General features: G+C 50.9%; 11 protein-coding genes across 11 annotated transcripts; 5 read left to right on the top strand and 6 right to left on the bottom strand.

Moving 5' to 3' along the window:
• Positions 1-955: 955 nt before the first annotated feature.
• On the top strand, positions 956-1,503 carry CABS01_12749 (uncharacterized protein; the record flags this gene model as incomplete). Its single annotated transcript, XM_060546101.1, has 4 exons — positions 956-996; positions 1,055-1,170; positions 1,227-1,300; positions 1,357-1,503. 4 exons carry the CDS (start codon positions 956-958, stop codon positions 1,501-1,503), a joined length of 378 nt encoding a protein of 125 aa, XP_060396332.1.
• A 693-nt stretch (positions 1,504-2,196) lies between these two features.
• CABS01_12748 (carboxylesterase) lies at positions 2,197-4,079 on the top strand (the record flags this gene model as incomplete). The annotated part of the gene is made up of 3 exons (XM_060546100.1): positions 2,197-2,522; positions 2,574-2,991; positions 3,039-4,079. 3 exons carry the CDS (start codon positions 2,197-2,199, stop codon positions 4,077-4,079), a joined length of 1,785 nt encoding a protein of 594 aa, XP_060396331.1.
• Positions 4,080-4,261: 182 nt separating this feature from the next.
• On the bottom strand, positions 4,262-6,306 carry CABS01_12747 (fungal specific transcription factor domain-containing protein; the record flags this gene model as incomplete). Its single annotated transcript, XM_060546099.1, has 3 exons — positions 4,262-5,096; positions 5,147-5,584; positions 5,708-6,306. 3 exons carry the CDS (start codon positions 6,304-6,306, stop codon positions 4,262-4,264), a joined length of 1,872 nt encoding a protein of 623 aa, XP_060396330.1.
• A 990-nt stretch (positions 6,307-7,296) lies between these two features.
• Positions 7,297-9,016, top strand: CABS01_12746 (allantoate permease; the record flags this gene model as incomplete). The annotated part of the gene is made up of 3 exons (XM_060546098.1): positions 7,297-7,521; positions 7,610-8,599; positions 8,651-9,016. The coding sequence occupies 3 exons, from the start codon at positions 7,297-7,299 to the stop codon at positions 9,014-9,016; spliced, it is 1,581 nt and encodes a 526-aa protein (XP_060396329.1).
• Positions 9,017-11,571: 2,555 nt separating this feature from the next.
• CABS01_12745 (uncharacterized protein) lies at positions 11,572-12,979 on the top strand (the record flags this gene model as incomplete). The annotated part of the gene is made up of 3 exons (XM_060546097.1): positions 11,572-11,861; positions 11,929-12,170; positions 12,249-12,979. The coding sequence occupies 3 exons, from the start codon at positions 11,572-11,574 to the stop codon at positions 12,977-12,979; spliced, it is 1,263 nt and encodes a 420-aa protein (XP_060396328.1).
• An 813-nt stretch (positions 12,980-13,792) lies between these two features.
• CABS01_12744 (FMN-dependent dehydrogenase) lies at positions 13,793-15,037 on the bottom strand (the record flags this gene model as incomplete). Its single annotated transcript, XM_060546096.1, has 2 exons — positions 13,793-14,819; positions 14,883-15,037. The coding sequence occupies 2 exons, from the start codon at positions 15,035-15,037 to the stop codon at positions 13,793-13,795; spliced, it is 1,182 nt and encodes a 393-aa protein (XP_060396327.1).
• Positions 15,038-16,556: 1,519 nt separating this feature from the next.
• On the top strand, positions 16,557-17,483 carry CABS01_12743 (uncharacterized protein; the record flags this gene model as incomplete). The annotated part of the gene is made up of 3 exons (XM_060546095.1): positions 16,557-16,617; positions 16,677-16,998; positions 17,051-17,483. The coding sequence occupies 3 exons, from the start codon at positions 16,557-16,559 to the stop codon at positions 17,481-17,483; spliced, it is 816 nt and encodes a 271-aa protein (XP_060396326.1).
• A 279-nt stretch (positions 17,484-17,762) lies between these two features.
• On the bottom strand, positions 17,763-19,609 carry CABS01_12742 (p450 monooxygenase; the record flags this gene model as incomplete). The annotated part of the gene is made up of 5 exons (XM_060546094.1): positions 17,763-18,202; positions 18,273-18,854; positions 18,917-18,985; positions 19,057-19,159; positions 19,235-19,609. 5 exons carry the CDS (start codon positions 19,607-19,609, stop codon positions 17,763-17,765), a joined length of 1,569 nt encoding a protein of 522 aa, XP_060396325.1.
• Positions 19,610-21,084: 1,475 nt separating this feature from the next.
• CABS01_12741 (uncharacterized protein) lies at positions 21,085-22,461 on the bottom strand (the record flags this gene model as incomplete). Its single annotated transcript, XM_060546093.1, has 1 exon — positions 21,085-22,461. One exon carries the CDS (start codon positions 22,459-22,461, stop codon positions 21,085-21,087), a length of 1,377 nt encoding a protein of 458 aa, XP_060396324.1.
• Positions 22,462-23,294: 833 nt separating this feature from the next.
• Positions 23,295-24,166, bottom strand: CABS01_12740 (uncharacterized protein; the record flags this gene model as incomplete). The annotated part of the gene is made up of 2 exons (XM_060546092.1): positions 23,295-23,903; positions 23,969-24,166. The coding sequence occupies 2 exons, from the start codon at positions 24,164-24,166 to the stop codon at positions 23,295-23,297; spliced, it is 807 nt and encodes a 268-aa protein (XP_060396323.1).
• A 1,091-nt stretch (positions 24,167-25,257) lies between these two features.
• CABS01_12739 (thioesterase superfamily protein) lies at positions 25,258-25,833 on the bottom strand (the record flags this gene model as incomplete). Its single annotated transcript, XM_060546091.1, has 1 exon — positions 25,258-25,833. One exon carries the CDS (start codon positions 25,831-25,833, stop codon positions 25,258-25,260), a length of 576 nt encoding a protein of 191 aa, XP_060396322.1.
• Between the last annotated feature and the right edge of the window lie 226 nt (positions 25,834-26,059).

Here is a 26,059-nt window from a genome sequence, read left to right as displayed (position 1 = left end):
AAAAGTCTATAGAAGAATGAGATGAACACATAGAATGCTCAACGACTTGGCTTTGTGTGCAATGCTTGGCATAAGGCTTATTTACCAGTGATACCAGCCTGCATCCGAGGTTAGGCTTCATGAATCCTGAATTTCGGGACAAAGTGCCTCGCCCAACAGCAACAAGTTGCCGTTCCAGGTATCAATCTCCCAGCGCCACGGAAAGATTACCGATCAAGATGAGAGCATTTCAACACTTACAGCACGTAGTAATGTGAGCGATTCTGTCTGGCTTGGTGCTTAGGAAAAAGACATCTCAGAATTAAGCCCTATAAGGAACGGACCCTTAGATTAGCGCAAGGTACAACTATGACTACATGTACGCTGATTCGACAGTCATTACCAGTCAAAGCCAATTCGCCCGATCTGGCCGAAACTGAGAGGGCGAAGATGAACTCAAAATTCGCGAACCTTTACGAATCGGGCCATTCGAGACTGGGCTGTGTTCGAGGACCACGAATGCAGTGACCCCTGCGCTTTTGGGGTCCATAAGTCTAGGTAGGTTGCGGCTAGTGCAAATCACTTACTATAGGTCACGAACCATAAGGTTGACTGTGCTTCGAATAAGTTCATCCATCTCGAATCATCCGATCATGAGAAGAGTTTTCGGTCTCAATATTTCATGCTTTCCGTTCATCTAATTTACTTTTGGGGAACGATCGGTCGATGCCGAGCTCAGACTTGCGACGAGAACTCCGACGGATTCGGCAACATCACGGCGGGATATAGTCTCTGTCAGACTTGCTAGTTGAAAACGACTAAAACAAGATGTATATAAATCATGTCCTCCGTGTGAGTACTAGGTCTTCTGGGCCACACCACCTATCCACTACCACCTCATCGCTGTCTTTACCATCTATCGAGCTTTCGTCTCACTTCACTCTTTAAACCAACGATCTTTCTCACTCTTTCTAAAATGCTTCTTAAGTCACTTGGGCTTCTGTTCCTTGCGTCTGTGTAAGTACTTAGCTATATCAACACCAATTTGCCCATAGCTAACTTGAATACGAAACAGAACAGTCGCTGATCTGCACTCTTACTGTGCCTGCCAATATGGTAGAGACAAGGAGCTTGACTTTGAGACTACCAAGAAAGTAGCCGAAGACCCTTGCAGCAACCCATTCACTTGGGGTGAGTTTGCTCTTATCCTCAACTTGATACTTCGGCGGCATACTGACAGCTGGTAGCACCCATCGTCTATCAACCCCATCAGGCACTTACCTGGGCTGCTACAGACAGAGTCAGGTGGCGTGGCTCATACGTAAGTCACATCAAATCGTCTCAGGGTTCGGAAACACGTACTGACATGAACGTTAGTTGCAATGCGCATCAGGAGAAAAGTGCATCGATGGTGATGACTTTGTCCGCCAATGCCGCAAATTCAACCCCAATGCTGATGGGGCTTGTGTTGAGTGCCCCGGCTGGCCATCGCAGAGTGGCAACGGGGAGATCATTTGCAACTAGTCTGCCATGGTGATGGGAAAGGATATGGTTTTGGCTACGGGATTTTGATGTTTCTGAATTGTTTTTGTTTTTGATCGCCTGGTTCTAGTTACATGAGTGCAACTAAATCAAATTTTGGGATGCCCCTTGAGAGAATCGAATCAACGTGAAGAGAACAAAAGTGACATCAATATCATGCACGTTTGTTATGATTTAGATGAGTCTTGAAGAGCCAAAAGTGAGTCCTTGGCATTGATGTGTCTATATGACTTGGGAGACACGGCCATTCGCTTTGAACGTGCATTTCATCAATTCTGCAGATCAGCGGAGTTGACGTTAAGCTTAACTCGACGCTCGGAAGCGGCAGCATTTCTCTGCATGGCAGATCGGCATCCGTTCCCCGAGCACGTTCATCTAGGCCACGTTGAAGTCGTCTTTCTTTGAGTGGGGCCGGCGGCACGTCTCAACTCGGGATCCCGGGAGTTTCCCGCGGCGAGGTTCCCCAGCTTATCCCGCCGGCATCTTCTCGAGTGATGGCCGCACCGTGCCCCTTGGCGGCTGGCATCAAACTATCAAGCCGTACTCCCGCATCCGTTGAAGCAGAAAATAAGTCATCGCATTCTTGTGTAGACGTCTGTTGGATCTGATACATGTGAGTCGAATCATCTGGTGTGAAGACTTGAACGACTCATAGTTTTTTGTCAGATGTTTGAGATGTCGAAGACGAGAAACCAGGGTCCCAACTGGCGATTGACATTGGGTCTTCCGCTAGCCGTTGCTGGGATTTGCGCCTATCTTTGGACAGGGCAGAATGGAGCTAGCCAGTCGACTACATCAAAGTACAGCTCAATAGCTTCGGTCACGATCAATCAAGGCACTATTGCGGGCAGACTTGTGACCGACGGCACATTCCCAGAACCACTGGAGGGCTTCATGGGAATCCCATATGCACTTCCTCCAGTCGGACAATTAAGATTCAGACATGCAGTCCCGGTGCCGTCTGGGAATGGAACACTGGAGGCATTTGAGCTTGGTCCAAGGTGACTCTGAACCCAATCCTTCGAGAAGTTCAAATGCTAACAGACATGTAGATGCCCGGGAAAGCAGCTTGTTCCTTTCACAGATGACGAATGGCTCGGCCCTGACTGGGAAAGCGAAGACTGTCTGACGATCAATGTGTATCGACCCAAGGGGCACACGGCCGCTGCCAAAAAGCTGCCCGTTGCTGTGATGATTCCTGGCGGGGCCTTCAACCGTGGTGCTGCACGGATGCATAATACCCCGTCTATGCTGGCGTGGTCTGAGGAACCCTGGATCGGCGTGTCGATGCAATATCGAATTGGCGTTGCCGGTGGGATGAACAGTGCACTGACGAAGAAAGAGGGTCTGCTTAACCTCGGACTGAAAGACATGTATGTGGCTTTGGAATGGGTTCAAAAGAATATCGCGGCTTTTGGTGGTGATCCTGATGATGTGACTATCATGGGGTTATCCGCCGCGGCGCATGGAGTTTGTTTGACATACCTCCCAAGTTGGCCGTTGCTGACATCACTTAGATCGGACATCTCATCATGGATATCAACCAGAAGAAGACTCTCTTCCATAAAGCCATCATGGACTCGGGAGGCCACACTGCTCGAGTTGTGCATCCGCCTGAGTCTAAGCTGAATGAAGCTCATTTCGAAGAGTTCCTTGAACTCACCGGCTGCGGTAACAGACCTGAGCACGAGATACTCCCCTGTCTTCGAGCACTGCCATCCTCCACAATCATCGAGTCTGGCCAGAAGATATATGAGCAATCCAACCCTTCTGTGCGATGGGCTTGGCAACCGGTGCTAGACGGAGACATCATTTCAAGGCGACCAATCGACGCATGGAAGTCAGGAAAATGGAACAAAGTCCCAATCTTGACAGGATCTGCCCATAACGAAGGAGCAATGTACGTTCCCAAGATGGCATCAACCTCTGAAGACTTTGACAATTTCTTCCGCACACTCTTGCCCCAACTTTCGGACAAGGATATAGCAGATTTGAACAAACTCTACTCAGATCCTTCGAAGAACCCTGACTCGGAATACGTTGAGACTCGACCTCTTGATATTGGATCACAGTACAAGCGCGCCGAAGCTGCGTACGGTCACTATGCGTACACATGCCCCGTTCGTCACACTGCGATCTGGGGAAGCAAGTCATCAAGTGACCCTCCCGTGTACCTCTACCACTGGGCCTTGAATAAGACGGCACTATACGGCGCCAATCACGGCGACCAGATGCGTTATCAGACTTACAATGCCGAGGTCAGGTCCATTTCACCAAAGCAAGATGAGATTGCCGGCTTCATGCACGCGTACGCAACATCCTTCATTGTTCATGGCGACCCGAACAGGATCAAGGGCAGGTTTGATGGTCGCCCTAAGTGGCTACCCTTTCCAGGCCAGGAAGGCAGAAAGGTAGGGAAGACAATGATCTTCGGTGAGGGCAACGACGAGCGTGCTGGTGGATCTGGTCTGGGGACTTCGGCTGAGTTTTTGGACTACAAGTGGGCGGAGAAAGAGTGCAACTTTTGGTGGAAGCAGACGGAAAACTTCGAAGACTAAGTCAGATGGTCTTATACTCAGCTCGAGTCTTTTCAGCATCGGCGAGGTATGCTTCGTATTGGTTGGAGTCTTCAAGAAATGAGTGAGTACTAAGCGTGAAATGAAGGAAATAGCTCAGTCATTAGTCATAGGCCTATCATCTAATATCATACATTGAAGCGTCCAATCGCTCATCAACCACATTAAAACATATCCCATAGATTAGGAAATAGCTCATCAATCATGGGAACATCCGACGACATCATCAGTTGCTGAAACTCCGGAACCGTTGCCGAAGGGCTGTCGGCAGTCTGCAAACGCTCAACAACCTCGCCGTACTGAGCTAAGCAGAGATCACCCAAATCCCATCCCGAGTTTTGTTGGTGAGATTGTAATGAGTCGATCAGGTTCTTTGCCAGCTTTAAGGATGCACTCTGAGCCAAGCCACCGGCGGTGTTCTCGGTTTCCAGAGCGCATCGCAAGAGGAATGTCATTGCTGATGTGAATGCGAAGGCACTGACCGGCAGCCAGAAGTCGCTCAAGTGGATCTCTTCCAGTTCCTGCACGAGGAGAACAATCTCTTCCGCGGCGCGGCGAACTTGGATGTATCGGTTGGTGAGTGCGTCACCGGGGACAGCGTCTTCCTGCTTCTCGATATCGAGCTCGATCCTCCTGCGAAGTAACACAGTTGAGAGATAAGCCAGTCTCAGGTTCGCCGCGCCGGGGATATGTAGGTTGTTTCCGCGGGTAATGATTCGCCTGACATCGTCGCTAAGGGAGTCTTCCCACTGACCGAGGCTTAGCTCTAAGTCAAGAGATGTCTGGCTGCTATCTTGGTCTCGGCCCTGGTTGAGGTCGTAGACATGCTCCAGATACTTATCGAGAACCCCGGTCAAAGTGACCAGACCGATAAAGACCGAAGCGGCCGCAATTTGAGCTTCGCTTGCGTCTTTCCCGGTGAGATACTCCAATGAGGGATCCGGCACGTCGTACTGATAGCGCTTGATTTGGGGTGGCGTTCCATAGGCTAGGCTCAGCCTGCCCCTTAGGTTAGTTGTGTTCTACTTTGTTATCGGCGGTAAACTCACCATTTGTCATGAACAACGAGTGCCCACCATATCTTCATTCGTAGACACTTCTCCGGCATGGAAATGTTCCAGTCCACAGGGTCTCTGTTGAGCCCTAATGACTGGGCAAGTGATACAGCGGCGCCGAGCTGGATTTCGTTCATGATCATGGAAGTAGTTGGCCTCCCTCCTACATTGAGGATAATGGCGATAATGGTGGATATTCCCGGCGAAATATGGAGTTCAGAAAATAAGGTTTCTGTGGCTTGGTTCCAGATAAATCGAGAGTCCGGGCAATACTGTGAGGGCAATTCTGGGCTGGTTTTCCAAAAGATCATGGAGTGGGCATAGAGCACGGACAAGAGCGCCGGCGATATTCTGTCTTGGGCTGTGTTGAACTGGTGCTTGAATGAAACCTCGTCCAGAAGCGGAAAACATATGTTGACCTTTTGGAAGTAACTGCGCGGTTCAGGTCAGCAACAACTCTCAACGCCCACTTCTGCTTCTGCTAGCACGGCTTCACCATTGACATGGCAATGGCCTGGAGGTGAAGGACACATTAGGAACACCGCCAGAACTTACAGATCTATGAGTTTCGAAGTCCACGGCTCCAACATCTTTTCGACAATCTGATATTTTTGCAACGGTGCCGTCTGCCTCGGTGACAGACCATAGGGACGCTTTCGGACTGCTGTAAAGATGACTGGCTTCCGAAGACCCCCGGCCATTGTTGGACGGGGCAACTGGCCCACCTGAGCTCCTGGCCTAGGCTTCACCACACGGATCATCCGTTCGTGGATGCTTGGCTCAGAACTCAGATAGTCAGCCAACACCTGGGTATCATTTGTAACAGCTGGACCAATGATGTGCGAGTTGTCTTCGTCCTCAGGACTGTCCAGTGCCAGCATCAAATGGGTGTTGTGCGGATCAAGCACAACTTTGGGGCCTGAGCTGGACGTCGTGCTTGTCGGTGGAGAACACGATGCCCCTATGCCACCACCCTGGCTCTGAGGTAATACAGAGACATGGACCTTGGCTGATGCCAGAGGCTCCCGTCGACATGGCGTGTTGGACTGAGGGGTGCGATAGGATTTCTGGACTTTCCCGGGGTTGAGCGGTGCTCGACCTGCACTGCGAGGAGACGGTGGGAATTCGCAGTCCGTGCCATAGACGTGGCACATTTGACAGGTTGACGACGTGATTCCCTCTTGCTGCTGGCATCTTGACTTGCGCCGCCTGCACTGCAAACAGGCTGGGCGCAAATGGGACCGGTAAGGCCGGGGCGTAGGCTGATCTGTGACCGTGGACATGGTTGCGTGCTTACTGCTCGTTTCTGGCGTTCAGTCGTGGTTTGCAAAGTCCGTTCATCGGCAGACCGCACTCGGGGAAGCTGAGTGGGAGTTGTGTCTTTGATATTTCCCCGCGGAAAGGTCCACAACCACTATCATGGCTAAATCCCGACCAACTCACGCTAACGAAGATAAGTTGTTAGTCAACGCGCAAGCTGATAAGGCGGAGGTTCACCGAAATGTCTCCACTCACTCTTCAACCGTCGATTCAACCGCTTCGGCACCTAAATCTGCTCTCCGGTCTTCATTGGTTTTCCGACAATGGCAATGGCTGCACAGTGTCCACGGCGACTCCACTCCTTCATCATGCCCCCATTTCAACGCGGGGAATTTCCTTCAGACCCAGGACCCTTATCAGCAATTGGGTCTTGCTAGTGAGGACTGCTAGGATATGACGCTGGCTTGGGCAGATAATATCACCTGACATCTTATCTGTAGCCTATGTTGTCGGGAGTAGGCCGCCGCCCAGAGATATGTTCGAACAGTCGCTATCGGTTAGTCTCTTATCGAGTTAGGGACTTGGTCTTGGGGCTGGTTGAGGAGTCGACAAAGCCAATGCCGGAAACCTTTTACCTCTGATAATGACAATGAATAAAAGGAGACTCCCGACCTTGGAGTTTGCCGATCCGGGAAAGTCCCGACATCTCGCAATTGTCCGAGCTTGCGACCCAACAATTTCGCTTGACGTTGTAAAGCCTCACTTCATTATAGCAACTTGCGTTTGCTACATGTAATTCTTGTGAACTAGTTGTGCCCACATCGTCCATCGCGTGCTTGAACACAAGAGCGACGACCCGCTCGCCCACTTCCCCGGACTCCACAATGGCGGTTGAGGCTTCCGTCAACGCAGAGCAGCCCAGGCCCAAGGATCTGGAGATCGCGGAGAAGCAACCCTCTCGGCCGGGCAGTATCGGCGAGGACCTCAAGGCCGGTCAGGTTGAACTTCTCGATGAAGCCGAAATCTTCTTGCAGCAAAATGGCCTTTCTCATGCGCATCTGCGAGAGCTCATGGAAGATGAACAGGCCCAGAAAAAGCTTGTCCGCCGGGTAAGTTTTCCAGTCTCGTTCCTCTGGAGGACTCCAGCAACATCCCCTGTCTTCATATTGCGAATTCTAACGCGAATGCCATTTTTAGATCGATCTCACATTGTTGCCCCTTCTCATGGGAACGTACCTTCTGCAGTATATCGACAAGCAGGCCCTGAGCTACGGCGCAGTTTTCGACCTCTTCGAAACAACCAATACTTCTCAAAGCCAGTATTCATGGCTGGCCAGTATCTTCTACTTTGCCTACCTTCTGGCAGAATGGCCAGCAAGTTACCTTGCTCAGCACTTCCCCACCGGCACCATTGTCAGCATCTTCGTCCTCTGCTGGGGAACAGTTCTCACCTGCACCGCCGCATGCCATAGCTTTGCTGGGCTCGCCGTCTGCCGCTTCCTCTTGGGTGCTTTTGAAGCCGTCATCACACCCTGCTTCATGATGATCGTCAGCATGTGGTACACCAGGGCGGAGGCGCCGGTACGCGCTGGATCTTTCTACTGCTTCAACGGATTCGGTTCCATGATCGGCGGCATTCTGTTCTACGGTGTCGGTCAGGCAGACGGATGGGATGTTTGGAGAATCATCTTCATTATATGCGGTGGTCTTACCATCGTGTGGGGCATCGTCCTGTTCTTCTATTTGCCAAACAACATCATGACTGCCAAACGATTCACCGTGGAAGAGAAGGCCCTGCTTATTGCTCGCAGCCAGAGCAACAAGACTGGTGTCTTTAGCCGAAAGATCAAGCCAGCTCAAATTAAGGAAGCATTCAAGGACATCCAAGTGTGGCTTTTGTTCTTCTACACCCTTCTCAACGAGATTGTCAACGGCGGCATCGCCAACTTTGGCAAACTCATTGTTAAGGGCTTTACAAAGGATGCCCTCTTGACGACTGCCTACGGAATTCCGTATGGAGCCTGGGTCGCCTTTTTTATCTTCACTGGTCCCTTTTGCGCTTCGAAGTTCAAAAACTTCCGGACCATTGTCATGATGACGTGGGTTTTGCCGACACTCATTGCTGTTTCCCTTTTCTTGAAACTGGACCGCGGCAACAAAAACGGGCTGTTGATGGCATACTACATTGTGAGTGGTGTTCTTTCCCTTCTCGAATGTTGCTTCTAACAAGGTTTGCAGAGTCCCTCCTTCGTCGGTGCTCTTGTCGTTGCGCTGCAAATGCCGGCTGCGAATGTCGCGGGTTACACCAAGCGTGTGACATCAACAGCCTTCGTCTTTCTAGCGTATTGCGTGGGAAACATCATAGGCCCGCAAGCTTTCCTCGCGTCGGAAGCGCCCATCTACGGCACTGGCTGTAAAGTCATCATGGGTTGCACTGCCGGTCAAGTCGTATTGGCTATCGCCATTCGGCTGTTGTTAATTAAGAGGAACAAACAGAGAGACGCGGAGGCGGAGGCTAGTGGACACAATGCGGAGGATGTATCTGATGAGGTTCTCATGGACTTGACGGACTTCGAGAACAGAAAGTTCAGGTACTCCTATTAGTATAAGATTCTCCGCGCGTATGAGAGCGAATGTTGGTAATAATGGTGAAATCCAATAAAAAGGCCTTGCCCTTCATATCTCCAACGGCAGTCTTCCCTACTCATTTAGCAGAGTTGAGCCGAGGCAACTATTGACAGGCTCAACAAGAAGGCTTCCAATGCGATTGCTTTACCCACTCCATGCCACACTTTATACACACTGGTAGTTCTTCATTGCGGAATCGTGAGTCAGCATGCTGGTGCTGGGCGTGCGGTATTTACTAGTAGTAAGGTACTCAAAACTCCGCTCATCGGACGGAACTATTGTCGATAAGTTTCCAGTCTGGAAAAGAAACCCGAAAAGAGTTGAGAGGCGTAAGCTCTTTTCCACTCCTGATACCTTGGGCAGAAAACCTTTTATGTCATGATGCCAAGCCATCGAATCTGTTTCACTTGATCCCTCGAAGCCCTAAGGTGTACTGGTCGGATGAGGCTATGCGTCGCCTTTCTTACGCACGGTTGGCAAGAGTGATCATAAATAGACTAGTTCGCTCTTCGTCCCAACAACGTTGATTGATTGCCCAGCTTTGGGATGAATGATGAGCGAGTCAGCCCTACTTGTGATCGTAATCCCGGCAATCCGGGGTGCGATTCATGTCGGCACCCATTATACTGGTATCTATTGCACAGCCGATGTTCGTACATCTCTTTACTATGGCGAAGAGTCATGTCTCTGGTCACGAAGGCTACCAGGCACGAACTTGCCAAGATGATGTGTTAATTGGCGGCTCGGCGGCACCAAGCCCTATTGACAAATAGACTGTTGGGCTGTCTTTCAACTAGGGTTGACACTTTTAGGTTTTGTTCTCTTCCTTAAGAAGACAACTAGAGCTGCAATGCAACCCTCCGAAACTCCGACGGGGTGGATCAACAGCTCCGTGTAATCGTTGCGCCCGGTTTTCTTTGGCGAAAACGAGTCGGCACCCGGCACCGTAGCCTGTAACTACCTACTGAGAAAGCCTATGATGGCAGTTGACAACTTTGTCCGCTGCCAATTTCAGCATGGTTGCCAACCAGCCGTTCTGGGCACCTTATCCGTAGATTGAAGTTTGTTAAAACAGTGGCTTGGCCCACACCACCACTAAGGACTCACGCACTATACTTCTCCGTCCATGCTGCAGCTGCGCGTCACGTCGTAGCCGCGCGCAGCCGTCAAACTCTACACCATCGCCCAAATCATCTCATCCCTGTTGCGTAGAGGAACCAGACTCTGTGAGATTGACAGCCTTACGGAGATTTATGTTTGGTCTCCAGTGAGATTCAGAGTTCCCGGGTTCCCAGGCGGTATATTCTGCGACGCTGTTGGACATATCGCGAACGCCAGGAACATGCCTATCCACAAAGTCCGTGAGGCGTGCGGGCAGGAGGGGCGATCCAGTCTTGCATGAGAAACTTTTCATCCTCAGAAGGATTCGAAGTGGTACTCTCCTTAACATTAGCCTTGAGCTTGTTTGCACAGAAGGGATGAACTGATTGACATGGACGGGATGAAGTTGTCTTCGCGACATTGTGGACCACAACATGCCACCACTGAGGCTGGTTCTAGACTGTCTGGGGCGAAGTACTCAAAACTTTCAATATGCCTTTTCTAAGCGATCGAATGCTTATAGGTTGTGACCGGGGGCTTATAGCTCTTGTCATCGTGTCTAATCCAAGGGTGGCAATATGTGGGCGTTTCATGTGGTCCCGTGTCTGTGGCCCGCTGCTTGGCTGGGTGCTATTGATAGCAATGTGGTCTTCTAAGAGCTGCTTGGCAAAGAGGCGCTATGGGTAGTGAGTAAATTGCGAGCTGGTCTTGATTCTGCATCATAATTAATTAGATCTTTTCTGACAGACGATGGCTTCGAGAATGCGCCGGTCTTACCGGCTGTAGAAGTCCATAAATGTGCAGCATGTTTTCCGCTTCTACCGGCGCATGTTGAATCTGCGCCAGGCCGACCAGCTCCTCCGTCACTCATTATTTGTTCTGTCCACTCATTACAACATGTCATTCAACTTACGTTCATTACTGCTTTCTGGCTCTCTGCTAGCGTCGTTGCCAGTGGTTACATCACATGCATCGCATCAAAGCATTAGCAAGCGCGATCTTTTCGATGGCGAAGCCGTCATCATCAAGGGGCAATGGTCATGTAGCCCTCAGCAAATTTTAGATATAGATCAGGGCGTTGTCGAGGCACATGAACTCGCAAATGCAGCTCTTACTGCTCTTGGAAAGTCCAATGTTGCGAGGACTCCAGCGTACTTCTCGTGGTTCGGACCTGGTAAGCCAACACACCTGTCGTCTCTTTCAAGGATACAAAGCGCTTACTTCGCCCTTACTGCATAGAAAGTGGAGGTCCTTCAGCTTCCAATCTCATTGAAAAGCACTACCGTCCTGTGATCGACTCCCTCAAGCCCCCGAGTGTCGAAACAGCTTTCCGATTTTCCCCCGAGCCTTTGTTTCCCCCCAATACAGTGACAGACAAGAGTCTTGTCTTCGGCTGTTCCGGAAACAATGGACCCTGTGCAGACGGTCAAATGGTTGCGGGTGTACAGAGTGCGACAGATACCGAGGCCGCAGTCTTTGGGACCACTTTACTACTACTATGCGAGACCTTCTTCGATAAGACCCGGCCTACCAACCAGGGAATGGTGAAGCAATGGCAGGCTGAAAGTGCCATCGGCGACATGTCGAAGGGTTTCGTCTTGGTCCACGAGACCCAGCATATGCTCATTGCCACGGGTGCGGGAGAACGTGCGGATGATCTCAAGAACCCGTTCTTCGGATTCCTTGATGATAGGTCTGAGGACTGCTACTCTGCCACATGGTAAGGCATTTCCGGACTCGAAATGAATCACTTAAGAGATCAATCTATTAACTCTTACAATGTATAGCTGCTCCCGCTTGTCAGCAGCAGAGAAGGTAAAGAATGCGCAGAACTATGCCATCTTTGCACTTGATTCGATGGCGTTTCCCAACGCAGAAGAACAGCCCGCTTGCCCAGCATCACCTGCATCCTCTACTTTGGTGCGCCAGAAGCGCCAGGTACGATTTGACAACTCGACAACTTCGTCGGCGCCACCCTCTTTGTCCCGTACTCCTTTGCCGCCCACCATCATCACTTCAACCAGCAAGCGTAAGTCACTGGTCACTTCTCTGAGAACAACACGTTTACCATCTATTCTACATTGCTAACGAAAGCGGCCTGATGTAGCTCCCTCGAGAGTTGCGACTCCGACACCTTCTCGTAGCGCGGAGCCCGAAGTTATCACAGTATCAGGCACTGTCGCAGTCGTCATCCCCGCGGGAGCCGTCGCCTTTGGCGGACCCGGCGGTGGCCTTGCCTCGTTCGGAGGCGTCATTGTCCCCGTTCCCGAAGGACAGACAGTCAGCGATCCCTCGAAGGATCCCCAGCAATCAGGGCCCGATGAGCCCACCAACACCCCCCGTCAAACCCAGTCCCCGACAACGAGCTCAAAGCCAGTCAGCAGTTCTGCACCCTGTAGTAAGCCTGCAGAGAAGACCTACAAGCCAGCTGTCGAGAACGTCTGCGAGGATTGGTCCGGCATGAATCAGACAGCCTTCAAGCCTCTTATTGCAGGCATTCCTCTCGTAGATTGGGAGGGTGCTCCTGTTGTTTCGACTACGTCTATCTTGGAGACCGTGGAGGTGACGACTATGCTGGTGACAAGCACCGCAGCCCCCGCGCCCTCGGCTACACCATCAGCGGAGCCAAAGGTCGACCCTGTCGCTTGCTACAATTTTGACATCAACGCGTACGGATACTGCTGCCCTGGTGAGGGTAACCCTTGCCAGAACGATATTGGAAAGTGTTACTTCAATGGAGAGGGTGTTTCAGGCGGTGCGAGTGGTGTCGTGCCCGATGGTGCGCGATGCCCGCCTCCCCCGGGTGCCGAGTATTGCAGAGGTGCTTGCGAGGAGTAGAATCAAGGGTGTGGAGAGATTACAGCGGCTTGATTTGGAATTCGAAAATACGAACTCGCACATCGCGAGTGCTCTCAATAGAGATACCCTAGGAATGCTCTTGTAGACGAGCAAAGATTTGAGCTATAGAGTTAAATATTACTCAAGTAACTTCTATAAATCCACTCTACGGGTGAAAAAAGGGAATTCGGAAAGATCCCACTTGCGATGAAGCTTTCTAGGGCGAACAGCCTGTCCAACCACTTTTGTATTCAGTGTCACGAAATTTCTACGCATTTGCAACTTCTGACACTGCTTGTTGCCTTTGTCCACTACAGTTAAAGAATTAATTTACTTGATTCGGCTGGATTTGGCCTCCGCTTCGGGGCCTGGATCAGACTCATGAGTAACAGCTCCTCTATTCATCAATGGGAGGCTATTTTAAGAGTACTGAACCTTGCCCTTGCCTTTCGGAGGATTACGATCCCTAAGTTTACGGTCAGGCCGCCTCCAAAGACGATAGAGCTCGTGCTTTAGCCATTTTTTTATCAGTGAGAGGCTCATATGAAAATTTGCTCTTTACCACGCATACTCAGCTCCTTGTGGTATTAATGTGCAGTAAGTTTGAAAGTATCTATTGAGGCGAAGTCGATACTGGTGACACAGAACGATGATTAATCAATCATTCTCGAAGGGCGTTCGGTCAGAATGAATGAAATCGGCATTGATCTATCGTCTAATACGTTGGGGCTTGGCTGGAAAGCAAACAAAATACAATCTAAGATTATCTTGCCTGGGTCATGACTACTCCATGATAGGATGAAACGCCCATATCTATAGCTTCGCAACACCGAACCCGTTCTGCCTGGCCCGTCCAAGCAGACCTCTTGAGATGTCCTTGAGCTTTGCGGTTCCCATCAGTGCCATAGCTCTTGTCAACTCTCTCTCGAGGATGTTGAGAACTCCCTCGACTCCCTTCTGACCATCCCAAGCCAATCCCCACAGTGCAGTTCTGCCAATGAGAACCAGGTCGGCGCCGAGGGCGAGGGCCTTGAAAACATCGGTTCCCCTTGTGATACCGCCGTCGACGATGACTGGGATTCTGCCTCTGACAACATCCGTGATCTCAGGTAACGCCTCAATTGTCGACGGCACACCGTCAAGTTGGCGCCCACCGTGATTTGACACAACGATGGCATCCACACCAGCCTCTACTGATCTCTGCGCATCTTCCGCAGTCAAAATTCCCTTCAAAACGATCTTCATCTTGGTTTGCGACCTCAACCAAGGAATGACCTCGTTCCACTCCAAGCTGGCGTCGACGAGATGGTCGTGGTTCTCTTCTTGGATCTTCTTATGCTCCGCCATCGTCTTAGCGCGCAAGAGTAGCCCGGCTGTGGAAATGGCGCCGGACTTGCGCGACTCAACATTGGCCATAGCAATTCCTGGAGGGAGCTCCAGAGGGGTTCTCCGTTCTTGCAGGCGGTTGCCCAAGATGACAGTGTCGACAGTCAGGACCAAGGCCTCGTAGCCCGCGTTCTCGGCTCTCTTGATGAGCTTCGCCGTGAGATCTCGGCTGCCGAGGAAGTAGAGCTGGAACCAAGGACGGGGGTAATCTGGGCCGCGCTGGGGAATTGCTGCTGAGACATCCTCGAGAGAAGTCGTGGCGTTGCTTGATAGCGTGAGGTTTGTTCCGAGGTTGAATGCGGCGCGAGCAACGTCGAGCTCGCCCTCCCCGCCGACCAGTTTCTGATAGGCACTCGGTGCGATCGCGATCGGGATATCGTAACGTTTGCCGAAGATGGTGGTTGAGGTATCAATGTCGCTCACGTTGCGAAGCATTTGAGGCCGTAGGAGGATGCTGCACGGTAATCAATGGTTAGAATACTAATCAGCCGTGAAGATTGCGGGGGATGCGACTCACTCATTGTAGGCTTCATGATTGCGCGCAAGTGTATACTCGTCATCAGCGCCGGTCACGTAATAATCCCATACTGGCTTGGCGAGCTTCTGTTGCGCGATCTTGTGAACGTCCGCGATGTTCACCGGCTCCATGATTGGCTCTTTGATGAGCGTCATCTTGCCTCGAATGCTACGTCTGCGTGGTGTTGCTTGGTAGTGGAGGCCTAGGTTCAAGCGAGAGGCTATTGTCGTCAAAGATCAAGCAATTGGCAACCTTATCAGCGCGAGAGGATGGGACTCGGAGCTTTATTTACTCGACCGAGTGACGGTCCGATCTCGGGCCCACGATGGATCGCGTCACTCGGTGCATGCTCGGTATCCGCCCGGCGGTCTCGTCAACCGCTGCAAGTTACCCAATTCACTCGAGGGTGGGTGAACTACCGTCAAATCGTGACCCGTCAGACTGGATCGGTCCCAAACAGAAGGAAGCTTCGTTGCTTCAGCGTTCGTGTTGGAGCTTTATTTAACGTCATACTTCCAAAGCATTGGCGAATTAACCCTTGCCTGACATGGAGCTTTCCCTGCTAGAGCATTAGCTGCTTGTGGGGTCAAGGCTCTGGCCGGGATTTTTTGCCTCTCTGAGAACCTGGAGCTGAAAGTTCTGGGGAATGACTAAGGTGACCCCCAACAATCCACAGATACTCCTGAGCTCCGGGTTATATCCCCAACATCTCAAGTCCAGGATCAAGGGGCACGTGGGGGCAGTCAGAGGTCGTCTTTCAGGAAGGTATCGTAGTTTTGAGTAGGGTAATCATTCGAAGCTTGACTGAGGCTCTGCGTGACAGCACGGGCAACCTGCCATGAATACACTCATCTGGATTGTGGGGTAGCAATGCTGCTCAGGTCACAACGGCGACCGTACCGCCATGCCCTCAACTTTGAACTCAAGGTCAACGCGCGAGCTTTGAGAAGATTCCTCCGTACGGATGTCAGAAGATCAAGGACTTACAAATAGCTGCACAATCACACAAAGCATCCGAACAAATCGATTTGTCTCGGTGAGACTCGGTGAGACTCGACAAGACTGAGCGTTACAAGCTTTACGCTGAGGTGTCTTGTTAAGACATCTTCGCTGACCTGTATGCGTGCATCACTGAGTCTGCCTATCAAATGCCCAATGACCTTCGAGTCCAGTAATCCAAGCATCACATTTCAAAGCATCTAGCTTTGAGTGGTATGAGGTTCTCAAACGGTCGCACGAATTTCTTTGGGATAAGTGCGTTGCGCAAGCCTCAAATTCAAGCTTTATCAATGGTCACAATACATAAGAAAGCTCTCAACTCCTCCATGTCGGACAAGCTGCTTGTTGTAAGCTGGCGCGCGGGACTAGGTTCTCGTCGCGTGGTAAGCGGCCTGAGTCGCGACTTTTCCGGAACCGAAAAAGCGCTAAACTCCAGAGAGTCGTCCTTGTCGTCATGGACACAGTGGAGAAGCATTTGTCAGCTTGAACTGTATTAGCAATCCGCTTCACATTCCAGCTACGCCAATATCTACAGCATCTTGCAACATATATATGTACAATTGCAACATCCTACGGTAGCTCAGCTTTGATCATATATACTCGACATCATAGTCCAAATAGTTCCCATCTGAATTCATTGTTCACCCTATCCTCATCTCGTCACATCCCATCACAATGGCTGCTGCACGTCCCACTGGTCTCATCGCCAAGAAGGGCATCGAGCTCTTAACATTCGGTAAACTATTTAGACAATACACTCTGAGCTATGAACTCTTGCTAAACGACTGTACTCAGGCACTCCGAATGGCTATAAGGCTAGCATCATCTTGGAGGAACTGAAAGAGGCTTACGGGCTCCCTTTCGTAGTCCAAAGCATCAACATCATGCAAAACATCCAGAAGGAGCCATGGTTCACATCACTCAACCCCAACGGCCGCATCCCTGTCATCGTAGACCATGACAACGAGCAGCTTGCTGTCTTTGAGGGCAGCGCCATTCTCAGCTATCTTACGCGCAAGTACGACACTGAGCACAAGTTCTCATTCGCCCTCTCGGACAATGACTACACCCGGGCCGAGTCTTGGATTGGCTGGCAACACGGTGGACTGGGGCCCATGTGAGTGTAGCCGTCTCATGATGTTGAGGGGGGAGACTAATGCTTTCATCAGGCAAGGTCAAGCGAACCACTTTGTCAGGTTTTCCAAGGAGAGAATCCCCTACCCCACCCAGCGCTACGTCGGTGAGACGGAGAGACTGTTTGGCGTTCTGAACACCCATCTCGATAAGCGGGACTTTGCTGTCGGTCCGGATCGCGGGCGCTACAGCATCGCTGATATCTCAATGATTGGGTGGGTGCAAGGCGCTCCCATGGCAGGCGTGGATATCTACCAGTTCCCGAACGTCAAGGCATGGTTGGACAGATGCTATGAGAGACCTGCTGTTCAGCGAGGCATCCAAATTCCCAGCTCTCCGTACATGTCGGTTGCCAGCATGGAGCAGAGACTGAAGGAGGAAAAGGACCTTGTCGAGAGTGAAGCCGAGGTCAAGAAGCAAGTTGATGAGGCGAAGAAGGCTTACGGTTACGTCTACTCATCACCGTAGATTATGGGTGGAAAACTTAGGTCGGCTTTGGCCTTTGTATGATAGCATTAAACAAAACTTTTGAGACAGGAAAGGAAATGTAAAGCGCGCTTCACTTTGGATGGGGATAAGGTGCAAATGCCGTTGATTTCAATCCGTCTATTCTAATCCTTGCTAAACAAACTACCAATGTTCTCGATATAAGTGCCCTGCCCCATTCTGTTCCTCAAAGTATTGAAAAGACCTTTGCCGATGATCAAATTAAAGCCAGAGCCTGGATGAATAAGCCTCCTTAGGAATCTATTCCTCCTCAACCCGAACGGAGAGATCAATTTCCTCCTTGCGTCGACGAACCGAGATCTTGACATCCGAGTCCGATTCGCGCGTGAACCCAAACTCTGCAAACTTCGGCTTCTGGCCCTCGACGAATTTGATGTCGTATTTCAGAAGCATATGAGCAAGCAGAACCTTGGCCTCATTTCCCGCGAAGAAGCGGCCCGGGCAGGAGTGCATGCCGTGACCGAAACCCATGTGGTTCACGCTGGTGCTGACAAACTGGCTGACTGCGTCGTTGGGGCCGCCGCGCTCACGGTAGAATCGATAGCCGTCGAAGACGTGCGGGTTCTCGTAGATTTTGTCATCCCACATGCGTTCGGCTGAGACAACAGTCGCGCTGCCGCGGCTGATAACCGTTCCATCGGAGAGCTGGACGTCTGCTGTGGCGCGACGGGCCATTCCCACTTGATAAGTCTGTGAGCAAAGTTTTCTTGGGTCTGCAAGTCATGCAAGGAGAGCATTGAAAGAACTTACCAATCTGATTCGGCTTCAGTCGCTGACTCTCCTTGAGAACACTGTCCATGAGCTTCATGTTGTACAGCGACGTCTTCTTCCATCCTCCTTCGCCAATGACTTGAATAGCTTCTTCTCGAAGAGGTTGAATAAGCTCAGGGTGCTGAAGAATGTCGTAGAGAGTCTGGGTAACTAGGTCCGCCGTGGTGTGGATCGCCACGCCAGCCAGAATCAACTGTGCGACAGCTGGGTTGAACTTCTGCCCCTTGGCCATCTCCTTGAACCACTCGATGGCATCGTTGTACTCCTCGACAGAGTCCCCTTCCTGTTGACGGTGCTTGATCTCCGCAAAGACTTGAGTCTCGGCGTCTCTGATGTACGCGCGCAGCTTTGTGGGTCCGGAGAGGAAGTACACCACGATGCCTCGAAGGAACTTAGGCCAGAAGCGGAGGTTCTGCATCGCGTGGACGCTGAGCTCGACATAGCCTACGATGGTGCTCAGCCATTTCTCGTTGCGTCCTAGCCGTTTCCCGACAAAGATCCGGGATGACATCCGGGACACAATCTTGAGGATTTCATGTTTGGCCACCGCGTCATGCCATTCTGCGCCATTCATCAGCACTGAGTCAAAATCCGAGATGTTGATGTTGTGGGATCAAGTGTACCAGTCGAATCACCTAGCGTGTCCTGTAGGCTTTCTTCAACTTCCTGCGAAAGAATGCCCGAAATCCTGCCTGAAAAGGATCGTTCAAGGTTAGCATTAATCAAGGCGAATAGGTGGCTACAAGATCACCGCTAGACGTACCAAGGGTCTTGGTTAGCCTTAGCTTGACCACATTTTGAATACGTTCGGAAGGATGGCAGGCTTCCTTGTAAGCCTCGAAGCCCGCATATTGTCCTTGGAAGTCCTTTGTCCTGCATATTAGTAGACGTTTCCTCGTCGAGCAATCGAATCCCCTGTTATCCCCCCTTGGAAGACGCACCTCAAATAGGCCTTGAACGAAGCTAAAGCGCTTGTCATTCCGAATCTCCTGGCCAACATCAGGTGGCAGGATAATGACATCTCCAACATCACACAGCACACGGAAAGGCTTGCCGAGGAAGTCCTTTGCAGATGAATACAGCATTCGGTAGGAATTGAATACGAACTCCCGAACAACCCTGTCCGAGGACCACTCGAACCGTCCTTTGGGATTGAGATACGGGAGCTTGGTGCCATGGTCTCTCATCCAGAACAGCACGAGAATGGCAAGTGGTACGCATGTCCCGAGCACATAGTACCAAGGGGTTTGGCCGACTTCTTGGCGGTCCGTAGACGCGTTGATGAGCGATTCGTTGGAAAAGGTAGTAGTCTCCATAATGGTCGTGTAAGAATTGATTTATTGTCTGGCGCTTGATTGGTGCAATGTTGTTCAGATAAATCTGTGAGCTTCAATCCCAATGTGGCCGCACGACATATACCCATCATCATAGCGGACTATCGGACTGACGACAATTCGGTGGGACGCACCAGTCATCCGGACGTTGAACCTCCGTGAGTCCGCGATCCGTAGTTTTCGGACGAATACATGTTCAAGCCGGCCCGTGTCCGCACCGACTGAACAGAATCCGAACGGCATCCTCTCAGATGAAGCCAATCAAAAGGCTCATTGACGGGCGTTCGGACAAATATCGATCGGAGGACGGTGCTCATCCCACCGGTCTCGATGTCGCAAGTCAGTTTGTCTCCAGTCTCAACTGCCAGCCAAGGCGCGGCTCGTACCGAACGTGAAGCCTGGCGCCAATCAATCTCTCTGCTTACTCAATACTCTTGGGATTCATCTCCATCTGCCGGTGGGATGAATGAACCATGCTCAGGAAAGTTACGTCACGACTAAATGATCGACTCAAAATCAAATGCCGTCAGGAAGTCTAATTTCATCGTTTCAGATTACAATTATCTACGGTCACTACAGATCTTGGCTTACTTGCCCATACTTTGTCTAAAGTTCATCTAAGCACGTAAGAGACGGTTCCAAACCAATAGAGGAACTCTAGCCATCTTCAAGCGAATTTGTCGGTGTACTCCGCAAACACTTTTGCCCGGCATCAACAATTTCATCTTGTCCTTCCCAATCTTACTCTTCAAGAAATGTCCGCCTGTTTTGATTGCATACAGCGTCTCAAGCTAAGAGCCAGTAGCGTTATTACAAAGAAGTCAGGTTGACGTGATTCCAGGTCACAAAAGGAGAGAAAAAGGTGCAAAAAGGGCAAAAAAGGGCAAAAAAGGGCCCAGCAAGGAGTCGAACTCAAGGGGTCGAGGTCCGTCTCAACAGAGACATGTGGAAATCCCACGACACCAGCTGAGTGTTCCGCTGGGCCAAGGCGCCCAAGCAGGCGCCTTCTACTTGTGTGACTGGGAAGGTTGAGTTGATTGTATAGGCTTTGGCTGTTGGTGAGCCATGAGAGAGGGCAACCCGGATGGAACACGGCTGGGATAAAGTGTGAGACAGGAGTGGGTGCCAGGTGATCGCGGGCCATCATGCCCGCCGTAGATGTTTAAGTGATCCATCCAGGTTCCGATAAAAAGTGAGTGTGACATGCACATGCCCGGTTGAGCTGGCTGTACAGCATTGGGGATTGATTCTCAAATGTAACCCGATCTGGGTCAAAAGAGGCTTCAGGAAGCACGCTGATTTCCAGCAGGGAAGATATTCATGGAAGATATTCCCGCTGCGTTTAGAAGAAGGCATCAACGATGAAGATCGTACTCATCAACCCCGACATCGGTTGCTGCTAAATTAAGAGACTCAGAGCTCAATGAAATGAGCCGGACGGAAAAACACATCTACTTTCAGTTGAAGAGATCCCTCCACATTTCCTTGAAGCCATAGTGAGGAGCCCTGGAATCGTATATCTTGGCCGATGTTCCCTCCTTACTAAAGCGGTCAAAAACCGTGACTTGACCGCCCCCTGCTGCATCGAATAATGTCTTTGTCGGCCTGGTGGCTCTCTCGCGGATAGTTTCTGCCACAAGGGGCGCGACATCGGCGTAACAAGCCTTGAGCTCTCGCTCAAGCGAGAAGTACGGCTTCTTCGCCAGTTCTGGCGCCATAAGGTTGTAGGAACGCGTGATCGCATTGAGGTTGTTGACGGCGAGGTTCATATACGAGCTCTCAGTTGCAAGCCAATCAGAGTCGCGGAAGGGTTGTACCAGTGGCCGAGCAGGCTTCGTCGGCGCTGCCTCTGGTCCGGCTTCGCTAGTGCTGTTGCCCTCGACCGCCTGTTGACGCACCTTCGCCATGACAGGATCATCGGTCACATTGGTGGGAACCGAAATACTGTCGCTGTTTCTCTTGCGCGGATTATGGCGTTCCTCTGCACGAGCATAGTCCTCGGCCAGTTGCATCTTCTCCTCCAAGCTCCCACCTTTTGACGAAATCATCCTGGCGACGTGCCTCCTCCAGTCGTTGCGTAATCTTGCCCTGAAGATGCCAGCGGTTTTGGCCAACTCTTGCTGCTTCTCTATCCATGGCGGGACAATCTCCTGCCTCTTGATCATCTTGTTCATTATGTACTCGGTGGTATCGATGAAAGGGTTATCGGCTCTTGCGTCTCTTTCTACCCCCTTGCCGCGAGGGATGTTCTTGAACTGCCCACGAGCAATGGCGTCCTCTATTCTTTCGTTGGCCAGTGACTCGAGGCCTGATATAGTGTTCGGCACAGCTCGAGCTGCTGCTCCAAATCGGTCGCGGAGCTCTTTTCTAAACTCTTCGCGTTCCTTGGCGCTTTGCCCGCGCTCCTCTTTAAATCCCAGTGCAGTATATGTCGAGGCCTTCTCGCGAGCATTCGCAGCCCGCTGGCTAGGATTCGTCTTTGACTTTGTTCGCATCCGCATGTCAACGGGCGGAATCTGGAATTGTCCCCTTAGCTCGGGCTTGAGGGGCTTCTTCGCATCGTTGAGCATTCGCAGAACCGTATCAGACTGCGCCTCGTCTCCCGTCCAAGCCTGCGCTGCAGCTATTGAACGTGTCCCCTCGCCTGCTGAAGTGGGCATTTGAGCCTCTGCGAAAGCGGGTGCGTATTGGGATCGGAATTTGGCGGTCTCGACCTTGTCGAGAAGCCGCTGCTTCAGCTCTTCGGAAAACCCAGCATCCTCGATAGCTTGACGCCCGCGCCGGCCACCAGTCAAAAGAGCTTCTTCTGTAGCTTCCTCGAGCTTTCGCGACATGGCTCCCTTTTCTTTCTCTGGGCCATTATCACTGCGATTGGGTGTTGGAGCTGCGGAAGCTTCGGGGGATCGGTCGGATGTGTAAGATCGACATCTCGCAGCGAGTGGTTCGGTGCGCCAACGTAAGGATAGACGGCGTCCCCAGGGCAGCGGTGTTCGTGAAAGCCTAGTCGCCATACTCAAGATCCCAGTCCTCGGTGGACGTCGGGGGACAGAACATGGTTGAGAGGGTCGAGCTATGGCCGCGGGTTTGTTAAGAATTAGCCTTGCTTTCGTGATGTCAACGAAAGGAAGAAAGTGGCGATTGACGGAGTTAAGCACGGGCCAGCGGTTAACCAGCCGATGGGGTCCACCTTTTCACGGAGCGCGATCGGGATAGACCCATATTTTGTTCGGTAAGACGGTGCTGCCAAAGCCGGCGTATCTCGGCGATCGAATGCCTCCTCGCCTTACCGGCATCCAATTGTTTGTAACTACCTTGCCTTGAAAATTGGGTGCACAAACAATTTGCTGATAAATGAACAGTCTTGCCGCTACTTCCGGTGACACTGCTGTTATCATTATGACTTGTCCTACACTCGTAAGTTGACCGGCAATCTATTGTATTCTGCGCTTGCTAGAACAGCATGTCACCCAAGACCCTAAAGCAAGACTTGATGGAATTGATGCGCACCATAACAGTCCCTAAGCCACACATTATATCACAAACACACAGACCCAGAGTGAAATAGTTTCATCCATTGCCCGAGAAGAATCGATAAATGCTCAGTTGACTTATTTCCCATCGCAATCCTCCATACCTCTTTATTTCCAAAGATCTGGTGACCCAATACTCAAACGGTAAAATCTACCAACACCTTGTCCATCTCGGCGTTAAAGCTCTCATAATAATCCTGTCTCTTATTCTCAAACGCGTCAAACATGGGTTTCGCGGTTCCCACTGGGATCTGTTCCTCTCCGTTGACCCATCTCTGGTAGACTTCATCGGCGAATTCGTCTACCGGCATGCCAATAGCATGGCCGTTCTTCAAGTCCGGCTGATTCTTGGCATCGTGCAGTTCCGTCTGTACTGCAGGCGGGTAAACTTCAACAATCTTGACCCTTGAAGACGCATCCTTGAGCTGGGATCTGAGTGCGAGAATAAAGCCGTGCATAGCAGCCTTGGAGCCACTGTAGTTGGGGCACCGCTTCATCGGAATGAGGCCGAGCTGAGATGTGGTGTAAAGTAAGGCGGTCTGCTTGTCTTGCTTTGAAAGATGGGGGAGGAAGGCCTTGGTCAAGTGGACATGGGAGAGGTAATTTGCGAGAAGCTCATCATAAATGATGTCCAAACTGACGTTTTCAGGCTTGGTGAAATCGATACCTCGCTGAACTCCGGCGTTCAGAAATACACAATCAAGATCAGGGTGCTCATTGATTATGGACGAAGCAAACTCCGGAATCTTTAAACATTTCGTTAGTCTTATCCTTTACCATACCTTCATGAAGGGGAAGAGCCTCAACATACCGACTCCAATTTGAGGATATCCACGACAGCTGCCGCAGCCTTGTTCGCGCCGTGCTTCGCAACGAACTTGTCGAGGTTCTCCTTTCTTCTACCGGCAGCGATGACGAAAGTGCCATTCTCGACAAGTTTGTCCGCTAGAGCTGCACCGATTCCCGAGGTCGCTCCGACTAATAGGACTTTCTGGTAAGGCAGAGACATGATAACTGCAGATGGAGTGGCTAAGACCAATTGGATATGTGAGATGCGATGTAACAGAAGAAAGCGATAGCTAACGTAGATGTTTAGTATTGCTCAGATTTGGCTTGGAATCTCAAAACAATCGTGCTTTATATTCGTATTCATACATCCGAATTGGCTAGTGTTGGCTAGCAGCCAGGAATTTCTAGTGAACCCACGACATTTGTAAGCCTGTACAGGATTTATCAGCGTAAAATCTGTACAGAATCTGAAGACTCGACTAAACCCTAGCTTAGAAGATTCTGGGCTGATCGTGGGGATGGATCGGTCCGCTTGTCGTGGTACGGACTGCTCCGGTTCGCCTCCTGGTCCGACATGTCGGCCAATGGGGGGGCTACGCCGATTCAGCTCGGATTACCCCCACACCACGCTATAAATTTGAGTAGTGAGCCAGCAACCACCGGTCTCACTACGACCAAAGTAATACGTCATCTCGTTCTTCTTTCCCCTACAATAACGAATGTAGCAAGGCATTCCATGGTGCACTTCTAGTTGACTTAGACATGTGTATCTCCCTATGCTGTTCGAGTCTAGGTCCGACCTACTGATCCAGGCTTCGCTGTAGACCCTCAGTCCTCGCATGCTGCTACATTAACGACCAACTTGAGCAATGCCATGCGTGACTTCTTCAGGCTCTAGCATACTTGAATATTTTTACGTCTTCAAAGTGCTAATTGTCAAGTAAACTGCTAAATTTCAAAGATTTGGCAACGCCTTGCCAAATCTACGCCCGCACTCTTGTACACAAGTTGGTGGGGACAACTTCCGGCTGTCAACTTGGTCAATGCCAACCCCGGTGCTCCCTGGTTCACTCACGTAAAAATAAACCAACTCTCATCTTCACGTTGACCAAATGCAGGACTACTTTAATCAAACATAAACATACTATCTAAAAGTAACTTCCGAGTCTAGCCAGCGCATAGTTCCATGCAAGCTCAAGTGATATCTCGAGGCTCTTCTGTGCTATTTAGATGATGATCTGATTCCTATGGCTTCCTTCTGTCTTCTCAAACCGCATGTTTGTCAAAGTATACTGTACAAGTCCTTACGACTCATAATTTGTTCTTGATTGAGATATACAAGACCTCCGCTGTTGCAAGCACTTCACCGTTCTCATCCTCTAATTGAGCCGCAACAAAATACTTGCGGCCCTCAACTCTGGCTATCCTCGATCTCACTAGCACCGTTCCCGGCGCAGGAACAGGCTTTCGAAATGACGTGTTCAAGTAACCCGTTCTGAAATCTTTGTTGGGCTCTGTACCCGCCGGCCTCTGGGCTACAATGTGAATGCCCGTAACTTCATCCATCACCAAGGCAACAACGCCTCCGTGAGCCGTCTCAGGAAACCCAATCATGCCATGGTCAAACGTGATGAGAGAACACAACTCATCGACCTTCCAATCGGGACCTTGCGGCTTGGGGTGTATGATCAACCAGGCTTTGATGGTGTCTGGTGTGTTGAGAGTTCCGCCGACGTACGTGTTCTCTCTTGTAGGAAGGACAGTTCTGTTTTGGGAGACTTGCACCACGTGGGACGAAGTGTCGGATTGACTGAGGAGTCTGGCACACCATGGGATGGACGCGAAGTGCTTGTAATCAGGGTGTGACTTGACGTCGGTGTCAGTCATGGTCGGCGAGTTGATAACTGGGTCAATAAGCTGAACTCAAGACGTTGATGACAGAATTGAAAGTGACAAGTGAGGGTGAGGGGTCCGGCCCCGACACCTCGGGTTCGGACTGTTGCGGTGGGTCTCACGAGACACCCGAGGTAGTGTAACTTGGAGAGGAGACTAGTGCAGGGGTTGGAGGACTGTCACGAGTTATGGCACGCAGCAATGGGCATACGGAGTGTGG

Source organism: Colletotrichum abscissum (assembly GCF_030869225.1).
Source record: "Colletotrichum abscissum strain IMI 504890 chromosome Unknown Scaffold_39.1, whole genome shotgun sequence".
Lineage (NCBI taxonomy): Eukaryota > Fungi > Ascomycota > Sordariomycetes > Glomerellales > Glomerellaceae > Colletotrichum > Colletotrichum abscissum.
The sequence above is the reverse complement of the archived record's forward strand: the minus strand, read 5'-3'. Positions and strand labels throughout refer to the sequence as shown.